The 21440-nt window shown below is 39.9% G+C and overlaps 1 protein-coding gene across 1 annotated transcript in view; it reads left to right on the top strand.

The window, feature by feature from the left end:
- Window positions 1-8543: 8543 nt before the first annotated feature.
- Window positions 8544-21440, top strand: part of kcnh3 (potassium voltage-gated channel, subfamily H (eag-related), member 3) — a 152649-nt gene continuing 139752 nt past the window's right edge. The window contains exon 1 of the mRNA XM_028436338.1: window positions 8544-8885. Within this exon, the coding sequence (XP_028292139.1) occupies window positions 8810-8885 (76 nt within the window). The 5' untranslated portion in view covers window positions 8544-8809. The remainder of the gene's footprint in view (window positions 8886-21440) is intronic.

Below are 21440 nucleotides of genomic sequence, written 5' to 3'. Positions count from 1 at the left end.
CAGTTCTCCCAGTGGCCTAAATGTCTCCTATGAACTGTAATATAATTTTTGAAAAAACAAAAAGAGATCTTTTAATGTCACAACTAATCTTTACATTTCATAAAACATTTCCCCCAAAATAATGTTAGAAGAGATTTTCTTTTTGGATCAAAATAAGATTATTTTGTCAAATTATACCACTTAAAAAAATCAATGATTGCAGAGGTGAAAGTAATGGATTAACAGTACTCACGTTAATGTAATTGAGTTGCTTTTATTGGCGCTTGCCCTTTTTTAAGTATATTTCTAAATCAGTCATTTTTAAGTAAAGTAAAATAAATAAAGTAATCTGCTATATTTATACACCCAACAGTTACTGAGTAAATTATTTTTTGTTGTTGTAAAATGAATGGAAACCCAAAAAAAAAAAACCTCTGTAATACAACATCTGTCCTGCAGGTGGCAGTGGAATCAAAATAGAGCTGTGTTTCATCGAATGTGTCAGTACAAAGGTTGTGTGCGTGTGTGTGTGTGTGTGCGCTAGTTTAGATAGTTACTGATGACAATAGTGCCGGAGTTAGACATCAATGACAGCAGACAAATTCATCAACTCTCACCAAAACATAATTTTCATTTGCCAATATTAAACTGAATCCTGTATTTTTTCCTTTTGCAGTCCAATTTTATATTCACCTACCTGTGAATGTTAACATACCAAAAGCCAATCGTACAAAGAGAGAACAAAAATGTCAGGCAATGCGCCGTGCACGTGATGCTGAGTCAGCTGAAGCATGAGATGGGTGTGCGACGTCGAATTTGTTTGGACAAAAAATTGGCCCAGGAGGGGGCTGGCTCACATTGCGCTATGGTAATGCACAAGGACGGAATGCGAAAAAAGTCTGAAAAAAATGTGGTGGGGAGGAAAAAAAAATGAATATGAATTACACCCAAACCTGATTCATATCTGATTCCCCTCCACTCGCACCTGTGGCGACCGCGGGTCTCTCCTCCTCCTCCTGCCTCCCTTCCCCTCATCCACCTGACAGCCACCTCTGCCATCATCACCTGCGGGCTGCGGCCGCTTCGGATGCTGCTGCTGCTGAAGATGTAGCTACGCCATAGCCACCAGCAAACATCTGTGTTATTTTCCCACATTTGGCAACATCTGCCTGAAGAGCTTGTAGCTTTTTATGTCGAATTTTTTTTGCGCTTCCTTTCTGCTTCTTGCTGCTATTCTCCATTTTCTCCTCTCTCTCTGTACGATTGATTGATTGACAGCCGAGGCCCAGGGAGGGGGCATCAGTCCACGGCTGTAATTGGTTCAGCCCTGAATCAATCATGACTAATAGGCCAATCTACCAGTTTTGTGGACCCCAATAGGTATCAGGAATACCATTACTAATACCATTAGTAAATTAAAAAAAAAAAAAGGTCCGGCATAAAATCACCATTGGTCTATTGGTCTACCGGGCGAATGCCCGGTACACCCGATGGCCAGTCCAGCTGTGACTGCAATGTGACTGGGTAACTAGTAACTTTTACTTTGAGTACTATTTAATTTGCTCCCCCTGGTTCTCTTTGGCTTAGGAGCAGCCGTTGCTGTAGTAGACTCATAAAGCCGCTTGGAGCATCTAGTCTGGTCCAGCGGTACCTGTCCTGAGGGTGAAAGGTCAGCCACACTCGCTGCTGGGAACACCGCCGCCATTCTAGCCACCCTGACCACCAGTGGCATAAAACTGCAGTTCATGCACGGGTTGTCTGACAATGCCTCCCTCAGATGGTCAGGCTCGAGGCAAGCGGGACAGAGGTCTTGTCCATCGTTGGCTTGAAGCACAGCCCCACAAGCCACACAACAGTGGGAGCTGTCTATAACACTCCTGCCCAAATGGAACCACTGACAATAGCAGAAACACTGCAGGCTGTACGCAACAGTAGTCCAGGAGCAAGTCTTAGGCCAAAGCTGGGAGCAGTGCGAACGCCGCCCCACCAGCTAGGACCAAAATGAACAAAAACAAAGGGGGTGTTGGTTATATGGACCAATATACCCAGTATGAAGCTAAAATCGGGAGTGGGGGCGCGGACGCTGCCTTCACCAATTAAAGCCACACAAAACAGACCACCATCAGTGGTAGATCCTGGGAGAGGGAGCGCAGACGCTGCCTTAGCCAGTGACAACAACAGCTGGCTTTGATTTGTCAGCCGGGAAAAAGAAACAGAAATCAAAAAGGCCCTGCGCCAGAGTAGCACATGCAAAAATCAAATACTGGGAGAGGGGGCGTGAACGCAACCTTCCCCAAATACCAACTGAGAGAAGCTGACACCGTTAGCAAAAGCAATGTTAGGTATCATTTGTTTGTGCGTTTTTTTTATTTTATTAAAAAAAAAAATACACATATATATATTTGATGGTTTTTTTTGTTAATTATTTATTTATATTGAAAACAAAAAAATCAATTGCAATAGATATGAAAGAAGCCCAAACTCAAAAACACTGGGAAAGGGAGCTCAAACTCAGCCGTCACCAAAAAAAACATTATTTCCCACGGAGCCCAGCCCTGGATATGAAAGGCGAAGAAACTGAAAAAGGGCACATTTAATGGGAGCGGGCTTTTATATTGAGAACAGAATCAGTGTCTCCTTTGATTTTCAGCCTCATTTCATATTTTATATATATATATTATAACACTAGTGGCAGTAAACCTTTTTTTCTATGCAGGGACTTTGCGTCTACAGACACGCTTACTCATGAATATGCATAAGTAGGCCCCAAAATCGCCTGTTTTAAGAAACTCTCAGAAAGTCACTTTTCAGAGGGCTAAAACTCTGGAAAACAGGCGAGTTTGGAAAAAAAAACCTTAAACACTATGTTGTTGGGGTTCTTTGAATAAATGGAGATGGGTGGGAAAAATAGCATAATACCACATCTATGACTGCAAATTGAGTACAAAGAGACTTTGTAAATTCTTCTCTTGTCTCCACACGGTTGAAGCTCATCTCCCTCATTGCCTTTCCTCACTATTTAAGGAGTGTTGGCGGATGGATTGTCTTTGATATCTTGGCTCATCGTTTCTCTTGTTTTTTTTGTTTTTTTTTTATTATTCCTCATTCCCAGTGCGTTACCATTCTATTCATTTTTGTGAACATTGCTTGTTTTTGTTTGCGCTTGATCAATTAAGGGACTGTATGTTACCCATTCTTGACTTCTTCTCATCCCTCCTCATTTGAGTCCTCAATGCCTCACTTCCATGGCAGACTGTATCGGATTTCAATTGTTGTTACTTCTATTGGACTTTCACTGCACTGATGTGGATAGTGGTGTATGTCTGTATGTATGTAAGATTTATGTGTTATTAAATTATGTTTTTCATCCTGGACCTGAGTCTATGTTAGGTTTCTAAGAATCAGTGTTTGTCATGAGCTCTGCTTCATCCTAGCGTGCAGGTTGTGTGTGTGTTCTTGATTGCAGGAGTGGGATCAGGTGGTTAGCAGTTGGGTTGCAGCTGCAAACCATTCACAATCAACTCTGCTACAAATACTGGGCTTCAACTCCACCACTCTGCCAGATTGTAGACTCTGTTACCGCAGTTAGTCTTGTTCAAGCCATTTCTTTGACCGTCTTCCTTTGCAAATTACTAAGACCTGTTCTGCTTTGCCTACAGTTACTTCTGGACTCTCCTACCTACCTTCCACCTTTGCAAACTGGCTTGCTTTTCTCAGCTCATTATCCTTCCCTGAACTACAAAATCACTACCAATTGTCTCTGGTCTTTGGAGAGAGCAGACGTGTTTTCATTCGCTCTGATAACATGACCTTGGCTACAGCTGGCTACAGCTGAACAGCCTGAAAAATTGGGCCCAAGACTGAAGGAAAATGGTGAAAAAACCACAGGGAAGCCCTTCAGAACCCAATTCGGGTTTGGAAGAGATCAAGGAGATGATACGCGAGGGTCTACGAAACCTATCTGCCGAGATAAAGTCGTTGGAAAAGACGCTGGAAAACTCACTGGAAAACCTACAAAGCGAAGCAAAGGTACTGAAAGAAAAGAATGAATGAAATGCTGAAGAGATAAAATTGTTGAACAGCTGGAACAAAAGGAAAGAGAGAAAGATGTCATCATCACAGGCCTAAAGATAAAACCCAGGAGTTACGCGAGTGACGAAGAAACAAAATCGATTGAACAACAGGTCATTGACTACCTGGAGTCGAAGGGCATTGTCCTGAACCCTGACATCAACTCCTGCCATCTCCTGCCAAAGAAAAATGATAACAGAGCTGTAAAAATAACCTTCACGAATATGAAATTCAAAGGAGAACTACTGAAGCAAGGAAATAAACTGAAGGGAACGAAGGTGTACATCAGGGGTCACCAACCTTTTTGAAACCAAGAGCTACTTCTTGGGTACTGATTAATGCGAAGGGCTACCAGTTTGATACACACTTAAATAATAATTAGGGAGATTTTCAAAAGAGCGCGGGGGGGGGGGGGAGTTTGCTTTTTAAAGAGAAAATGAAATAATTCAATTTCACAGTGTTCTTTTATTTGAAAAACACATATAAAGTAAAGAACAAATTCCACAGTACCCGTGCAAATGGTAAATGGTGGTAGTAGTAGAATAAATAAAATAAATAACATAAAATTAAACAAAAAAGGTATACATTGCATAAATTATCCATCAATCTATGCAATGTATGCTTGAAATAAAAATAATCAACAAAAGGAAAATTAAACATAGCCTATACAACAACGGCTATAACCATAACAGAAACACTTCCCTACACATGGTTGGATTTGATTTTCTCCCGATTTCCTCACTGACATTGTCCGGGCGGACCATCCTTCACTGAGCGTCGTTTCCGGCCGGACAATAATAACGATTACACCTCTTCTTATGCGGTGTAATCGTTATTATTATTACAACAATATTATTATTACAATAATATAATTACACCGCATAAGAAGAGGAAGAAGAGTCTTCTCCCTCTTCTTATGCGGTGTAATCGTTATTATTGTCCGGCTGGAAACGACGCTCAGTGAAGGATGGTCCGCCCGGACAATGTCGGGCAGAAATCAGGAGAAAATCGGGAGGGTTGGCAAGTATGTATTAAACACAAAAAACACTTTACATTTTAAGTGTTTATATATATGTATTGTCATTTCTAAGTTACATGTAAGTGTGATTTAAACAAGAATAGCTAAATAAATAAATCTATATATATATAAAAGCTCACTGGTAAGTGCTGCTATTTGAGCTATTTTTAGAACAGGCCAGCGGGCGACTCATCTGGTCCTTACGGGCGACCTGGTGCCCGCGGGCACCGCGTTGGTGACCCCTGGTGTACATCAATGAAAACCTGACGAAACAAAATGCAAGCATTGCATGGAAGGCACGCCAAATAAAAAAAGGAGGAAAAATTGTGAGGACGTGGACAAGAAACTGCAGGATTTATATCACACCACTGGGAGAAGAGAACGGAAAACCAATCCTCATCAAAACGATGTAAGACTTGGGAAAATACAAAGGATCCACCTAAACAACAACATTACTGATGGTAATCATGGATATGGACCCAGATCTATATAAACACTGGAAACAAAACTCAGACTGTGATTATTTTACGGAGACTGAATTAAATGTGGAAACCAAGAGTAAAAAAGGTCTGTCATTTATTCATTTCAATTGCTAGGTGGTGGGGTGATTAAGGATTACATTAAATTTAAATTCAAAATGTTTATTGTCATATGTGCAGTTAGAAACACGTTTGCCTGTACAATGAAATTACTACCTTGCTTATGAACTAAGATATAATACAATGAAATTACTACCTTGCTTATGAACTAAGTTATAATAATGTGTTTATACAAGTTAAATCTAACAGTGGAAAATACAACACTGCCAATAGAACTAACAACAGCTGGATTAACCTTGATGTAGAGACAAAACAAGCTGCAAACTTGTGTGTCCAAAAGTGACATTCCCGAGTGGTGACATTATGGATGAAAAGGGAAACACCTTCGAAAGAGGAACTATTCTTGAACTGGAGGAATGCTAACGTCTGGCAGGGAACAAGGCCAACACGAACAACGATAGAGAGGAGGAGGAATAAAAACAAGACAACACTGACTACAGATGAGAATACACAAAAAAGGACTGTTCAGAACAGCTCAAGAATGTTTGACCAGAGAGACATGTAAACCCATGTAAATTTGCGATGGTAAAACAGGGGACAGGACACAGATAAGCAAACTGCTTCTCTCGTCTCCTTTTTCAGCATGTACAAAAAAAAAAAAAAAAAGTGAATGTAACCATGTCGGAAATAAACTGAATAAATAATAATAAAAAAAAAAAAAAGATTCAAGTTTGTTAATAAATTACTCCTCTTTACCTGCTCCCTGCCTCCGACTCTGTGTTCTGCACTTGGTTTCTCCAAAATTCAGCTTGGTGTAACAGTGTTGGTAGTAACGTGTTACAAAAGTAATGCAATTACAGTAATGTGTTACTGTAACACAGTAATGTAATGCATAACTAATAACATTTTGATAATATTATACCTATTACAAATCTCAGTAACGTGTGTACAACGCATTTTAACCTGAGATGCGAAAAGACTTGAAGAAACACCTGGACCGGTGCCACACTAACACCAAGTTGACAGAGAGACGCGGCGAAGAGAGAGAGCAGAGGATGAAACTGCAGAAAAGAGTCAGACAAAGCAGCAGAAATTAAGTTTCTCTCGGTCTGTTGCGCTACTTGAACCAAGAGAAGTGAGGAGACTGAAGGATATGCAGCCTCTGCCAACAGTAGAATCACCCGCTTTTATAAAGCTTGTCGGCAAAATCCCCACCAACGCCAGCAATGACGAGGTAAGCTAACGTTGTCAGCGTGGTAACATACCATACAGTATGGTCACTGGGCCATGCGTCTATCTGGCGTGTTATTATTACGACACAGCTCAGATTCCTGCTCTTAAATGTGCGGTGTAGAGGTTTTTGGTTTAGTAGTGGTTTTATTAGACATTCACAGTAGAAATGCCACTTGCTGGCAGCTAAAAACAATAGCAGAGCTGACTGGAGCCACCGCCATCATATTGATGGCAGTTGAAAATGACACATTTCCTGGATGGTTTCGCGCTTATTTATAGTTTCTATTCATAGACTTCATGACTGGTTTGTATTGGGCGCTCATATAAAATAGTGATACAATTTTACTGGTGGTCATGTTAACAGCAGTAAAATACAGTGCAATAAAAAAGCTGACAGATATTGTAAATTAACATGCAACATATAAAAGGTTACCAATCCCAGTGCATGCAAGCTTTGTGCTGTGAGCTTTAATTAAAAGAGAATAAAGGAATAGAAACAAAGATTAGATTACATTATAATTGTTTCTAGCTCTTGTGTTTCATATGAATAGGCATAGACTGAATATTTACGATATCTTTATCATAACTTACCAGACTTTAACTTTGTCTGCTTTTGTGATTCTGACGGTCATTGTTACTTATTGTATTGCACCATGAGCCTTCACTGTGCCTTTTATATTAAGTTGTTATTAGCCTACACAGTCATTATGCTATACCACATCACCCTCCACTGGATATATAATCAGCTGCAGTAAACTATATTTTAGCATTTTATAATGCTAGTCATACTTCTGTGGTTATTTTGGTGAAAGTAACTCAAAAGTAGTGTAACGCATTACAATTCAGAGATGGTTATATTGTAATGTAACTAATTACTTTTAAATGACAGTAACTACTAATATGTAATGTATTTCATTTTGAAAATAATTTGCCCAACACTGCTAAGAATGTACCTGAGCCTATATCTTCAACATCTGAAAAACAAAAATAATCATTACTAAATGATTTCTGTCCTCTGTAGTAAACATAATTTTTTGCCTTTTTAATTAATATAAGTTACAATTTTCATTTGTAATGGCTTTCTAGTGGGAAAGATAACAATTGTAACATTATTGTGCCTAGTTTTAAATATCAATTCACTTAAAGTCTTGATTTTGTCACCATTTTTTTTAAATTTTTTTTTGTGTAATTTAGAGGAATTTTGCACCATTGTTTGAGAAATTTCAAGATTTGTGGAAAAATATGAGTTTGTTCTATAATTTGAAAATAAAAAAATGACTTCATGTTATATAAACAAAGGAAACATGCAAGCCACTAAAAATATAGTGGAGTTTCATTAAATTGCCAAATATGTCCACTGCATTTTTAGGTAATTTACACAATAATACACGTTTTCTCTGTCATTTTTACTTTCTCCTGCGGGCCAAATTGGACGCTCTAAAGGCCGGATTTGGTGCCCGGGCCATGAGTTTGACACCTTTATAAAATGTAAGAATAAATATATTTTCTTTTATTTTTGAAAATCGTTTTTCTGTGTGTGTGTGTGTGTGTGTGTGTGTGTGTGTGTGTGTGTGTGTGTGTGTGTGTGTGTGTGTGTGTGTGTGTGTGTGTGTGTGTGTGTTATGTGTGTAAAGGGGGAGGAGCTTCTCACTATAAGATTCGCTCCACGCACCATCAGCAGCAAAACTTGTCTCCATCCTTCCTCCTTTTCCCGCAGCCTCTGCGGTGTTTCCCCGCACACATCCATCCTCCCCCTCCGGGTGGTGCACAGGTTACATCTCATTGTGTGGATTATGCTCACAACCTCCGCGGTGTCAAGGTGGAGCCGCCGCGCGTTTCTCGGATCGGTGCGCTCCTTCAGGGACTGGGATGCGCACCGGGAACCTCCCGCTTCCTGCCCGGCTTTGGCTTCGGCTCCGAGCAGGAGCCGCGGCACCGGGACAGGAGGAGCCAGTCCACCCGCAGCAGGATGCCGGTGATGAGGGGGCTGCTGGCCCCGCAGAACACCTTCCTGGACACCATCGCCACCCGTTTCGACGGAACTCGTGAGTATCCATGTGGACTCATGTCCATCTCATCCAGGAGTGTCAATATCATTATGACCAGGGTCCGAACCCATGCTGTCTTCATCAATGAGGTCCTGAAATAAAAGAAGACTTACATCTTAAAACTGTTCAAAAACCAACATTTCGTTTACTTTTATCGATGTTTTGTGCGTTAAAGATGCTGATTATTGTTCAGGGTTTGATCCTCAGCTTTCCTCATCAGAGGTTCTGAGAAAAAAACATGAAAATTACATGTCAAACAACTCCATAAAACAGTTATGCAATATAAAGAAGCTCCAGGACGTGGATTTATGAATTTAAATCCTCCATCACCTTCAGTTTCAGGATATTTGTTTTTATTTTAACTCATTGATTGGATAAAAACAATAACTCAAAACCAAGAATATCAGGGTCCGAACCTATGCTGTCTTCATCAATGAGCTCCTGAGAAAAAGAAGAAAATTACATCTTAAAACTGTTTAAATACCAACAATTCTTTACTTTTAGGATAATTTGTAATAATAATAATAATAATAATAATAATTTGTGTATTAAAGACGCTCATTGTTGTTCAGGGGTTTGATCCTCAGCTTTCTTCATCAAAGGTCCTGAGAAAAAACATGTCAAACATCTCCTTAAAACAGTTTATTTACGCAACATAAAAAAAGCTCCAGGACGTGGATTTATGAATTTAAATCGTCCATCCCTTCAGTTTCAGGATATTTGTTTTTATTTCAACTCATTGATTGGATGAAAGGGTGTGCGGTGGTTTAGTGGTTAACACGTCTGTCTCACAGCAAGAAGGTCTTGGCTTCAAGCCCTGGAGTGGACACTTGGTTTGTTTCTGTGTGGAGTTTGCATGTTCTCCCCGTGCTTGCATGGGTTTCCTCTGGGTACTCTGGCTTTCTCCCACCATTCAGAAACATGACTGATCGGTTTGATTGGAGTCTCAAAATTGCCATGAGTGAATGTGTGTTGCCTTCTGATGGACTGGTGCCCCTGTCCAGGGTGTACCCCTGCCTAACGGCCATTGACAGCAGACCCCTGTGACCCTCGAAACAGGAATAAGTGGGTCAGAATCAGAAAATGATTGGATGGATGGATGATTGGATAAAAACAATAACTAAAAGCCCAGAATATCAAGAAATTAATGAAAAAAAACTAAGAGAAATGGTTAAAAATCAACGATGAATGAAACACTGCCGCTGACACCCAGTTCGTTCTTTGACCAAACAAACAATCAGTAGTGAGTGTGAATGTCTTGTTCACTGTAAATGAAAAATCCAAACCGTTGTTCAGAGAATGATGTGGATCTGAAACCTGTTGAAACGTAACATCAGATTCAGGACACATCTATCTATCTATCTATTAGGGGTGTGCAATATCAATAGTTACAAATTTCACCTTTACAAGTGCAAAATGTTATGAAATAAAAAAATGTTTTCATTTTCAACTGGTAAAGTCTAACTACCTGTAATTCAAGTACCAATATCAAAAACAAGTGGTATGTTTATCAAACTGTCTAATTCCAATTTTCAAAATAGTTTAACTTTTGCTTCTACAACAGATTCTGATTCTAAAAAAAAAAAAAAAAAGTACCCACATACACCTATAAAGTACCATTTCCAAGCTTTATTGCATTGAGGAGTGAGGTAGTTTAACAAGTTACACCTTTTGACCAGGCATTTACGTGCTATGCTTATGTTAGCACAATTAAATGTTTTTTTGTAAAAAAAAAAAAAAAAACACTTGGAAATTTTTGGGATCGATACAATATGAAATATTGTGATATGTCGCTAAATAAATTTTTTCTTACATCCGTACTATCTATCAATCTGTCTATCTAGAAATGCTGTTCTGGTTTTTTCTAAGGTGAGCACAGGTTTTCCAGCCTGAAGCCTGATCCACTCATAGTTTACCCTCTGGTTTGTCTGTGGTTGTGTTTTTAAAGCTGCTGACATGTGAAGGATGCACAGACTGGTTCTTTTTCTCTCTGATGAAGGTGTGAACAGATGCGATGAGCAGCCTGTGTGTTTGGATGCATGTCGTGCGTGGTGGGCGGGTGAGAAGATGCTTATACGCGCATTGGTTTCTCCTCCTGCCTTGAATATCCAGAGCGTCTCCCAGCTAAACCAGTTATGTGTGACAGAGCGCGTGAGTGTGTGAGCAGAGAGGAGACGAGCAGCTCCAAATCCTCCCATCCTCCACGGGACATTTAAATCAGCATGATGTGAAAGACAAAGTGACTTGTCAGTGTCAGAAATAAAACAAAAAACAACTTACAGACTTTCAGAAGTGTTGGAATTGTCTGTTACTCACATGAGTGTCTGTGAGAATCATCCAAACATCCAAAAATAAGATTCCCAAAGGAGAAAAGTGGGAGTACAAACACCTTGTTGCTGTACTGACATAGCTTTTAGTAATCTTTTCTGTTCCATTTTTACACACCTATCTGAAATTACATTTTGAAAACAGTCTGGTTCCTTTATTTAAATGTATAGAGAAAAATGTAACTATGTAAGAGACCTAGCAAGATATAAAGCAGTGGTTGCCAAACAGGTGTACACATACCCCTAGGGCTACAGGAGCACATTGCAGGGGGTACTCAGAAAGATTTACCAATTAATTTAAAAAAATAATCCTTTTTAGGCATTTTATTCCCCCACAAAATAACAGTACCATTGCTCAATAAAATACTAGATTTTCTTGTAATTTAATGAAACAGGATTATTTTATCGTTGGCTTGATTTTACATAACAGACTGTATTAACTTACTATTGAAGTAATCACATTAAAGTTGCATTGGTATTTGTTTTTATTCCACTTTCATTTTCATTCATGTCATTGTTTTTAATTTGTAGACACAGTTCAGGGTTTAGGAGAGCCTGCTGTTCCACAAATAAAAAAGCACATTAATTTATGAAGAGGGTGCTTATGATATGAAGGGGGCACATGGGGCAAAAAAAGATTGGGAACCACTGATATAGAGAAAAGGCAAGTGGTGTAGAATCTGCGTTGCCAGGTTGGGTTTGTTTATTGTGTCTGAAGGAGGAGGGTTAGGGACACTTCTTTTTTTTTTACTGTTTCTGTGCAAAATTATCAGCTGGCAACGCAGAGTAGACAGCTTTGTGTGTGTGTGTGTGTGTGTGTGCCTGCGTGTGTGTGTGTTGCTCTAAACACTGACACGTTGGTGCGTGGAAGAAGTAAATGAGCAAGAAACAGATGAACAGATGACAGAGAGCTGTTAAAAATCCAAACGAGTCCTCTTCAAGTCAGTTTAAAGCTGAGCAACTTTTATCACAGCAGAGACCACAAAAACGTGATTGTCTGCACTGATGCTCACATTAGCAACTTTTATGTCAGCATTTAGAATAATGGCTAATCAAGAACAGAAAACAACAAAGGGTTGTTGTTGTTTTTTTTGCTTTTTAGTCATTTTGTGTGTTTTTCACTCATTTTATGTATTTTTCGTCATTATATTGCATAGGCATAGTTTTCCTTCATTTAAAGGTCCCATATTGTGAAACACACATTTTTTCTGTTCTCTACATCTATAAACTGGTCCTTCCTGAGCCTGCCAACTCCCACAATGAGGAAAACAAGTGATTCCTGCATGGTCTCTGCAGCCCACCCATTGGTAAAACGGCGCTCCTACAGGCTGTTCAGATTCAGCTCCTGTCGTCACGTAACCAAAGGAGTCATTTTTATAGGCCGACCTCCTCTGAGCGGTGATAGGAGACATCCAAGAGGGGGGTGTTCATCCCGAGGTGAAGTTTGGTGTGTCCAGCGGTGAGATAGCAGTAGTGTTTCGCAATGTCGACGTTCAGAGCTAGACGTGCAAATTGTTCTGTTGTTGGTTGTACAAATGGGCAAGACTCTCCAAGTAGGCGTCAACAGACGGAGCTCTTTAGCATTTAAAGCAGGGCTCGAGACTGCAACCAAATACACAATTCCACACCAAAGCTCGACAAACTTCAGAAAAACAAGCGTTTTCACTAGGGATGTCACAATCCGATCACGTGATCGGAAATCGGGCCCCGATCATGTAATTTCAGACTTGATCGGAATCGAACGTTATCTCCCGATCAGGACTTGGATATACATGTATGTTTATTATCATTATAGGGGCGGGCAGTATACTGGTTCATACCAAATAACAGTATATGTTTTTGTTATGATGTACATTTTTAATATACCTCCATACCGGTATATTGATTGCACAACGTTCGGAACGCTACGCTGCGCAGCGTCAGACCGGAGCCTTTTCAGTTTTGCACTGTGAAGGTAAACCGTAGCGCTCTGGTTACCATGGTTACAGTGTAAGTGGATAAGAAAGCTCTGAAGCTGCAGAACTAGTAGAACATGATGAAGAACTTGTGTCAAAAAGAGGAGGAGCCCTGTCTGTTGTGTGGTCGGCAGAACAAGTTGGATGCACAGCGGAGGTGGAGAGTTAGACCCAAGTTCTCAGACGTTTGTAAATAAAGGAGTTCAACAGCAGGTAAATCCCTACAACATTTGTTTTGTTTGGAAGAGACCAAACGTATCGTTAGCCTCTCTGCTAACTAGCCTGATGCTAGTGTGTGTGCACTGCGCACAGATGTTTGAGGGTGTGCTTGTGACTCCTGACTCATACGTGTTTGTTTGTGCGCATGCGTGTTTGTGTATCCGCGTGCGTGTGAGAATGGACCAGTTAATCTACTGCAGTATTTCTTATATCGAGCGCCTACAACAGGACGTGCAGGTGTGTGCTAAATCAGTGATTCTCAACTGGTGGGTCGGAACCCAAAAGTGGGTCGCAGACCTTTATTGGGTGGGTCGTGGACAGCTGGTTAAAAATTAACAAATACTTAATTTCTCTCATGTTGAACTTGTCTTTTATTTTGAAAGAACCTTTTCTTTCGACAAGCATGCTGTAAAATGGATGTTGCAAGGAAAAATATATAGATTTATGTTTAAAAAAATATTATATATATATATATATATATCTGTATGTTTTCAACAGCTATTTTTGAAAAACTTAAAAAATTTAATTGGTTGAATTCTTAAAGGGGACATATCATGGTTTTAAATCCTTCCTTTTTACATATAAATCATACAGTTGTGGTCTATATAAAGCGGAACTGCAATGCTTGGGTCTGAATTCCTCATTATTATAGCTCCACAGGCCCCTTTTCTGATGTGCTTCTGAGAGCAACTCGTTTTGGTGCGGTCTCTTTAAATGCAAATGAGACACTCCATACCCCGCCCCCTCTTCAGGTGACACTCGGTTCAACTCCACCCTGCTCGGCCATTTTTGTAGTTTGATAGAAGAGATACGGCTATGTAGCGGCGCATAAAGTTTTTATTCAGAGGTTATTTACAAAATGTCAACAACAGAAGACTTGTCCATCCAGCCTTACATGTTTGAGCCAGAGTCGAACCCGGCGGAGCGAGATGAAAACGAAGATGATGAACCTGCAGAACCCTAACAAGTGAGCTAACACAAGCACCGAGCTAACGCTAGCGCCAAGCTAATGTCACGAAATGCATTTTAATACAGTCTTTTCAAAGACAAAAATGTCAAAATGAAATGACTAATGAAAACTTTAGACTTAAATTAAATCACGTAGGCCATTTTATCAAGGATCTAAAACGAGCACACAGCGCTAACATATGAAGACGGTGCAACTGCTAATGCTAACAAAACAATGACAGGGACATCTTATCATCACACTTTTTAGCGTTATTTGCAGCTTACCAAAGTGCTCTGTTCGTCGTCTCCAAAGATAGAAGGAATTGAACCCTCAATCAGACAAAGTCTTTATGGCAAATCCTTCTTTATACTGGTGGAGGTTGTTGAAGCAGTCATCCTTGAAGTGCTTCACACACACAAAAATGACCTTACCCACAGATGTGGGTACATTTCCGTGAAAAATAAAACTCAACCAGGCACTTTGAAAAGGTTCTGATGCTGGGAGACGGTGTAATGAAGCGTGTGGGTTACTACATCCAACAACCCAACATTTTGACTTGTCCTCTCGTAACTTCTGCATCCTGGAGCTTGGTCTACAAAATCGCAGCGAGAAATAAAAATGGCGGATTGCTCGAAGTGTTGATGTCCTAATTTGGCAGTTCCGCTGCAAATACTGTGATGTAATAGTTCAAAAAAAGTAATAGAGAATAGAAAAATCGAAACAGATTGAAAAATATGAGCAAAACACAATATAAATAGATCAACGGAGCACCTGAAGAGACTAATTTGAACTTTACTGTACTTCTAAACACTCTAAATATACAACAAAATGCATTTAAGGGCTAAAAAAGTGGATTTAGCATGATATGTCCCCTTTAAATTTTAAGATGAGGCACGATTCATTTTTATGTTACAAATTTTTATTTAATAATATTTAATCTTGTACTAAAGTCTAAACGTGAATTTTTTTTTAAATTTATTGCTTGATTGATCAAGCTACGTCACAGAAGTGCTCTGTTTAGGGTTGAATGATAAATGTTACTTTGCTCTTCTTTATCTTTTTGATGTATTATAGAAGTATCGGATCGGGACTCGGTATCGGCCAATTCTCAAAATCAAAAGACTCAGACTCGGGGGCAAAAAAGCCTGATCGGGACATCCCTAGTTGTTCATTTGTTTTGACCTTTTGTAAAAGTGTTGCAGTAATTTGTAAATGTGTTTTTTGACATTTGTAAATGTGTTGTGGTCAAAACAAATGAACAAATATTGAAACACTTGTACACTTACAATGTAAATCTGTTTCCACATTTGCCAAAGTGTTTTGCTTTTGTACATTTTTTTTTTTAGATAATTATGTATATTTGTTTGAAAAATTGTGAATTTGTTGTATTTATAAATGTGATTTGCACTTCTCAGCCACTGTAATATATAGACAAGCAATATTAAAATATGACTAAACCCCAGTTTTATTTCAGCAACACTACAGATAAAAGCAGCTTTTAGGCTGTGGAGGAATCTTCAAACATGCAGTACAGCAGCCCTCCAGGACCAGATGACTTACTCTCATAAACACATCAGAGGATTTGAAACAATCTCGTCCTCATGTGCAGAACAACTAATGCTCCACATATGGAGAAGCAATTTACAGCTGAGCGCCAACAACACCGTGTGTCCTTCCACTCTCCGTAGTGGGGGTAATTGCATGTTCTCAGCGGTGCATGTGTGTTCATTGTAATTAGCACCGGTGGATGTCAAGTGTTCAGCGAGGCCTTTGTGCGTGTCAGGGGAGGAGGAGGAGGACTGAAATGAGAGGTTTTGGTGGAACAGGAAAATATGTGGAGCGGCTTTAGTGGGAGAAACTGGTGGATGGAGATGAACACGTGACTGAAGAAGAAGACAACGTACGATGTTTGGAAGAATTAACTTATGATATATCTCACCTTGACTTCATTAATTTGTAATTAAATAATATAATTCAATGTTACTTGCTTGTTTGCCATCGATTTTGAGGATTTAATGTAAGGTTTTCATAAATAAAACACCTACACATTGCATAAACTTAATCAGAGGTGATGGATCACAAGTACTCACGTTACTGTGATTGAGTTGCTTTTATGGGTACTTGTCCTTTTTTGATTATATTTCTAAATCAGTCATTTTACTTGTTCTTAAGTACGTTTTAAAAGAAGTTAAGTAATTTGTTATATTTCTACACCCAACCTTTACTGAGTAAATTTCATGTTTTTGTTTTAAAATGATCAACTCCATCCATCCATTATCCGGGGCCGGGTCGCGGAGGCAGCAGTCTCAGCAGAGATGCCCAGACCTCCCGATCCACGCACACCTCCTCCAGCTGTTCTGGGGGGACCCCGAGGAGACACCAGGCCAGCTCAGAGACATAGTCCCTCCAACGTGTCCTGGGCCTTCCACGAGGCTTCTTCCCAATAGGACATGCCTGAAACACTTCCCGAGGGAGGCGACCAGGAGGCATCTGAAACAGATGCCCGAGCCACTCAGCTGGCTCCTTTCGACGTGAAGGAGCAGCGACTCTACTCCGAGCTCCTCCCGGGTGACTGAGCTTCTCACCCTATCTCGAAGGGTGCACCCAGCCACCCTGCGAAGGAAACTCATTTAGCCCGCTGTATCCGCGTTCTTGTCCTTTCGGTCATTACCCAAATCTCATGACCATAGGTGAGGATAGGAACGTAGATCGATCGATTCCTCTTCACCACAATAGTCCGATACAGCGACCGCATCACTTCTGACGTCGCACCGATCCGTCTATCGATCTCACACTCCATCCTACCCTCATTCGTGAACAAGACCCCGAGGTACTTGAACTCATCCACTTGAGGTAAGGACTCTCCACCGACCCAGAAAGGGGAAACCACCTTTTTCCGGTGGAGAACCATGGCCTCAGATTTGGAGGTGCTGATCCTCATCCCGGCCGCTTCACACACAGCTGCAAACCGCCCCAGTGCACGCTGAAGGTCCTGATTTGATGAAGCCAACAGAACAACATCATCTGCAAATAGCAGAGATGAAATCCTGAGGTTCCCAAATCGGACCCCCTCCGGTCCCTGTCTGCACCTAGAAATTCTGTCCATAAAAATAATGAACAGAACCGGTGACAAAGGGCAGCCCTGGCGGAGACCAACATGCACTGGAAACAGGTCTGACTTACTGCCGGCAATGCGAACCAGGCTCCTGCTGCGGTCATACAGGGAACGGACAGCCCTTAGCAAAGGGCCCCGGACCCCATACTCCCGCAGCACCCCCCACAGGGCACCACGAGGGACACGGTCGAACGCCTTCTCCAGATCCACAAAGCACATGTGGACTGGTTGGGCGAACTCCCACGAACCCTCGAGCACCCGATGAAGGGTATAGAGCAGGTCCAGTGTAAAACTACAAAAAATTGAAACGATCAGACAACAACCAAATGCATCACATCATTGCCGACCAATTAGATTAAACGTAATGCACCGCGCTAAAAACAGCATTGAATGGAGGTTATTTTCTCAGTTTTTAGAGTTCATCAAGGTATCTATACTTAGAGAATGATCATTTTTATATTTTGAATTAAATTCATTGGTGTTATTTTATTTAAAAAAATAATCTTACATTTTGACAAACCTTTTTTATACAGACGCCTTTGTGGAAAATAAATTCAGTTCCAATTGTACGAGATTTTAAGTTTATACAGTACATGAGATGTTTACTGTATGCAAGGAAACCGTGGCAAGATTTATTAAAAAGTAAAAGTAAAAGTAACTATTAACTTTTACTTTGAGTACTATTTAATTATGCCACATTTCACTTGTACTTGAATATTTTATGTATGCCTTACTTGTACTTGTACCTGAGTAAACAGTACTTCTACTTCAGTTGGATATATTAGTACTCTTTACACCTCTGCACTTAATACATACAACTATACTGTACATATATTAGTTACATTGTGCATTTCTCTGCACATATAAAAAAGCCAGTCTATTACTTAGTCTTTGAGATGTTACTCTCAGAGTGACTGGGTCCATGTGCCAATTGAAACTCTACCTTAAGCTGCTTGTGTTTCCCTGAAGAAGAGAGTTCATCCACAGCTGTTTGGGCCTTTGATTTTCCGTCATCACAGAAAATGGATGGAAAACAAGAAATCGCAAAGTAGAAAAAGCAATCTGAACCTTTTATTATTATTTATTTAAAATCACTCCCAGTATGACACAGAAATACTTCACATGCATGTTTTGGGCCATTATCAGGCATTCATGGAAAACGGGTGACTGAATGTCTAGCAAGTCTAGAAAATGGACAATTGTGTGAAATTTCATTCACAATCTTGTTCAAAGTCTTGCACAGTCACACGGTTCAACGGGATTTTGTGCAAAACTTGAGTGTGGTTCACTGTTAGGAGGTATTTTGCTGAAAATGAAACAGAAATAGCTAACTGACACAGACTAAACCCTGACTTACATGTTTTGGGATGAAATCACACATTTCCATGGTATTCTTCTATCGCTTCGAGATGACTATTGTTGTAATTTGCGCTATATGAATGAAGTTGAACTGAATTAAAACGGTTGGCTGAGGGTCTAGCAAGTGTAGGACATTTTTTGAAAAGTAATTTTGGGTAATTTCAGTGTAACGCTGGCTTCCATAAGTCTTAGTAGTTGACTCTGGTGTAGTGGTTAGTATGTCCACCTCACAGCAAGAAGGTCCTGGGGTCAAGCTCTGGGGTGGACACTTGGTCCTTTCTGTGCTGAGTTTGCATGTTTTCCCCGTGCTTGCGTGGGTTTTCTCTGGGTACTCTAACTTCCTCCCACAATCCAAAATCAGGACTGTTAGGTTGATTTCAGTCTCCAGATTGCCGTAGGTGTGAATGTGAGTTTCTGTGTGTTGCCCTGTGATGGACTGGCGCTCTGTCCAGGGTGTACCCCCACCTAACGCCCAGTGAGAGCTGGAGATGGGCACCAGCAGACCCCTGCAACACTGAAAAAAGGAGCAAGCGGGTCAGAAAATGGATGGATAGTTGACTTTATGAACTCTATTCAGGATATTTGGTACGATTTGAAGAAGTTTAATATCCAGTAAAGTCGTATAAATAGGGAAAGACGATGAAACAGAAATTGGTGAACTGACATGAAAATGAGTGAATTCGGAAATGGAATTGAGGATGTTTTTGAAACAGAAAATCTGAGTCCCTACAAATTACAATCATATTATTCCTCAAACGTTCTCATCAGTTGTACGGCTCCATTAGAGCTTCATCAGAGCCTTTATCCAATCATTCATCTCTGCATATCAGCTCATTCTGCAGTCAGCAGCTGTACTTTCTCCTTTATACCTGTATATTATAGTGCCTCAGTGTACAGACTGTGTACCACCATAAAACATCATGTGCATATCAGGTCAGTCGCTTCTTTATCTATAAAAGTGGTTCAAAACAGTTACAGACAGTACTGTTTAATGGGCTACAGTGTCCTGCACATGTTGCACACACACACACACACACACACACACACACACACACACACGCACACACACACACACACACACACACACACACACACACACACACACACACACACACACACACACACACACACACACACACACACATCCTCTCTGCTTCTTTCCTAAACGAGAGGAAGTGTGTATGTGTGTGTGTGTGTGTGTGTGTGTCACAATCACAGCAGCGTTCACTCTGAAAGCTCTTGTTCTGTTCTCGTCTCAGACTTTTTATCACAAACGTAGTGGCTGCAGGGAAAAAAGTACCGGACATCTTTTTTTAAAGATTGGTTGAACACATTTGTCCTTTGTTTATTATTATACTGTAATTTCACTCAGCACGTTTGTCTATTTCTATGAAATGGGATGAATATATACATTTATCCCACTTCTTTTAATTATTGAGTTTTTTTGTTTTGTTTATTCCATTCTTAAATTTCCATTTAATGTATTTTATCTTTGTGTAACCCAGTGTCATTCTTGTATTTGATATATATATTTATACACTACAAAAGTTTTAGATCACTCTAATTTTTCAGATTATTTATTGCAATTCAAGTCGTGCAAGTCCAATGAATAGCTTGAAATGGTACAAAGGTACAAAATACTGAAAAGCCAGAGGTTAAAAAAAAGGTTTGGTTACCCAAAACTGAAAAATAATGTACATTTCAGAATGATACAAATAGGTATTTTCAGGGAATACGGAGTGGGTTAACAATGTAAAGCTGTTCTGAATCAGCCTTGAAAGCTGGTGCTACTCATTCCTACAGGTGTTCCAACTTTTCTTGGTTACTTCAAACCCCCTCTGTCTGCAGAAAAGCAGTGTTGGAACACACTGTGGTACCAGACCCTCATGTGCATCAGGTCAACAGTATTGTTCATGGATTCCATCATTTCTTTTTCAACTCAAATTGTTTATTTGTTTTCATGCTTTCATTTCAAAGTGCAATGACACATAAAACTGAATTATTTTCAGCAAAAAACTGGAAAAAGTCTTAGTCTTGTGTTTTTGTTTGTTTTCTCTTTGTTGTTTGAATTCCATTCAGTGTATTTGAATTTACAATACACTGATTTATTTAGATGTATTTAAATTAATTAATTAAGAGGACAAATCAAATCAGAATTGCTCATCAGAAAAGTAATTCATTACTATATATAGTCTGTGAACATCAGCCCCTAATTTAAGGAGTAAAGGCCCATTTTCTCGGGTCAAAGATTTTGTCACACCTGTCTATGACATGGAGCAGGGGTTCTCAACCTTGGGGTCAGGACCCCATTTGAGGTTGTGAGACACTAGGAGGCAGTAGCCAGATGCCTTCAAGAAACTAAGAATATTTTCTGAACAATTTGAGCGCATTTTTGCTTTTTTTTTTTTTTTTAACCTTTTTTCTGCAACTACACCAGACTTGACATATTTCAACCTATTTTCATCACTTCTTACCATATTTTTGCTCTTTTTAATGCATTTTTGCTACATTACTCCCATTTATGCCACTTCTTCATCAAATTCCAATGCCTTTTCTGCACATTTTTCCACTTTCAAGACATTTTCAGCACTTATAAACCCTATGCACAATTTTTCCCACCTAATGTTC

This window comes from Gouania willdenowi, chromosome 21 (assembly GCF_900634775.1).
Source record: "Gouania willdenowi chromosome 21, fGouWil2.1, whole genome shotgun sequence".
NCBI lineage: Eukaryota > Metazoa > Chordata > Actinopteri > Blenniiformes > Gobiesocidae > Gouania > Gouania willdenowi.
This window is presented reverse-complemented; position numbering and strand designations above follow the sequence as displayed.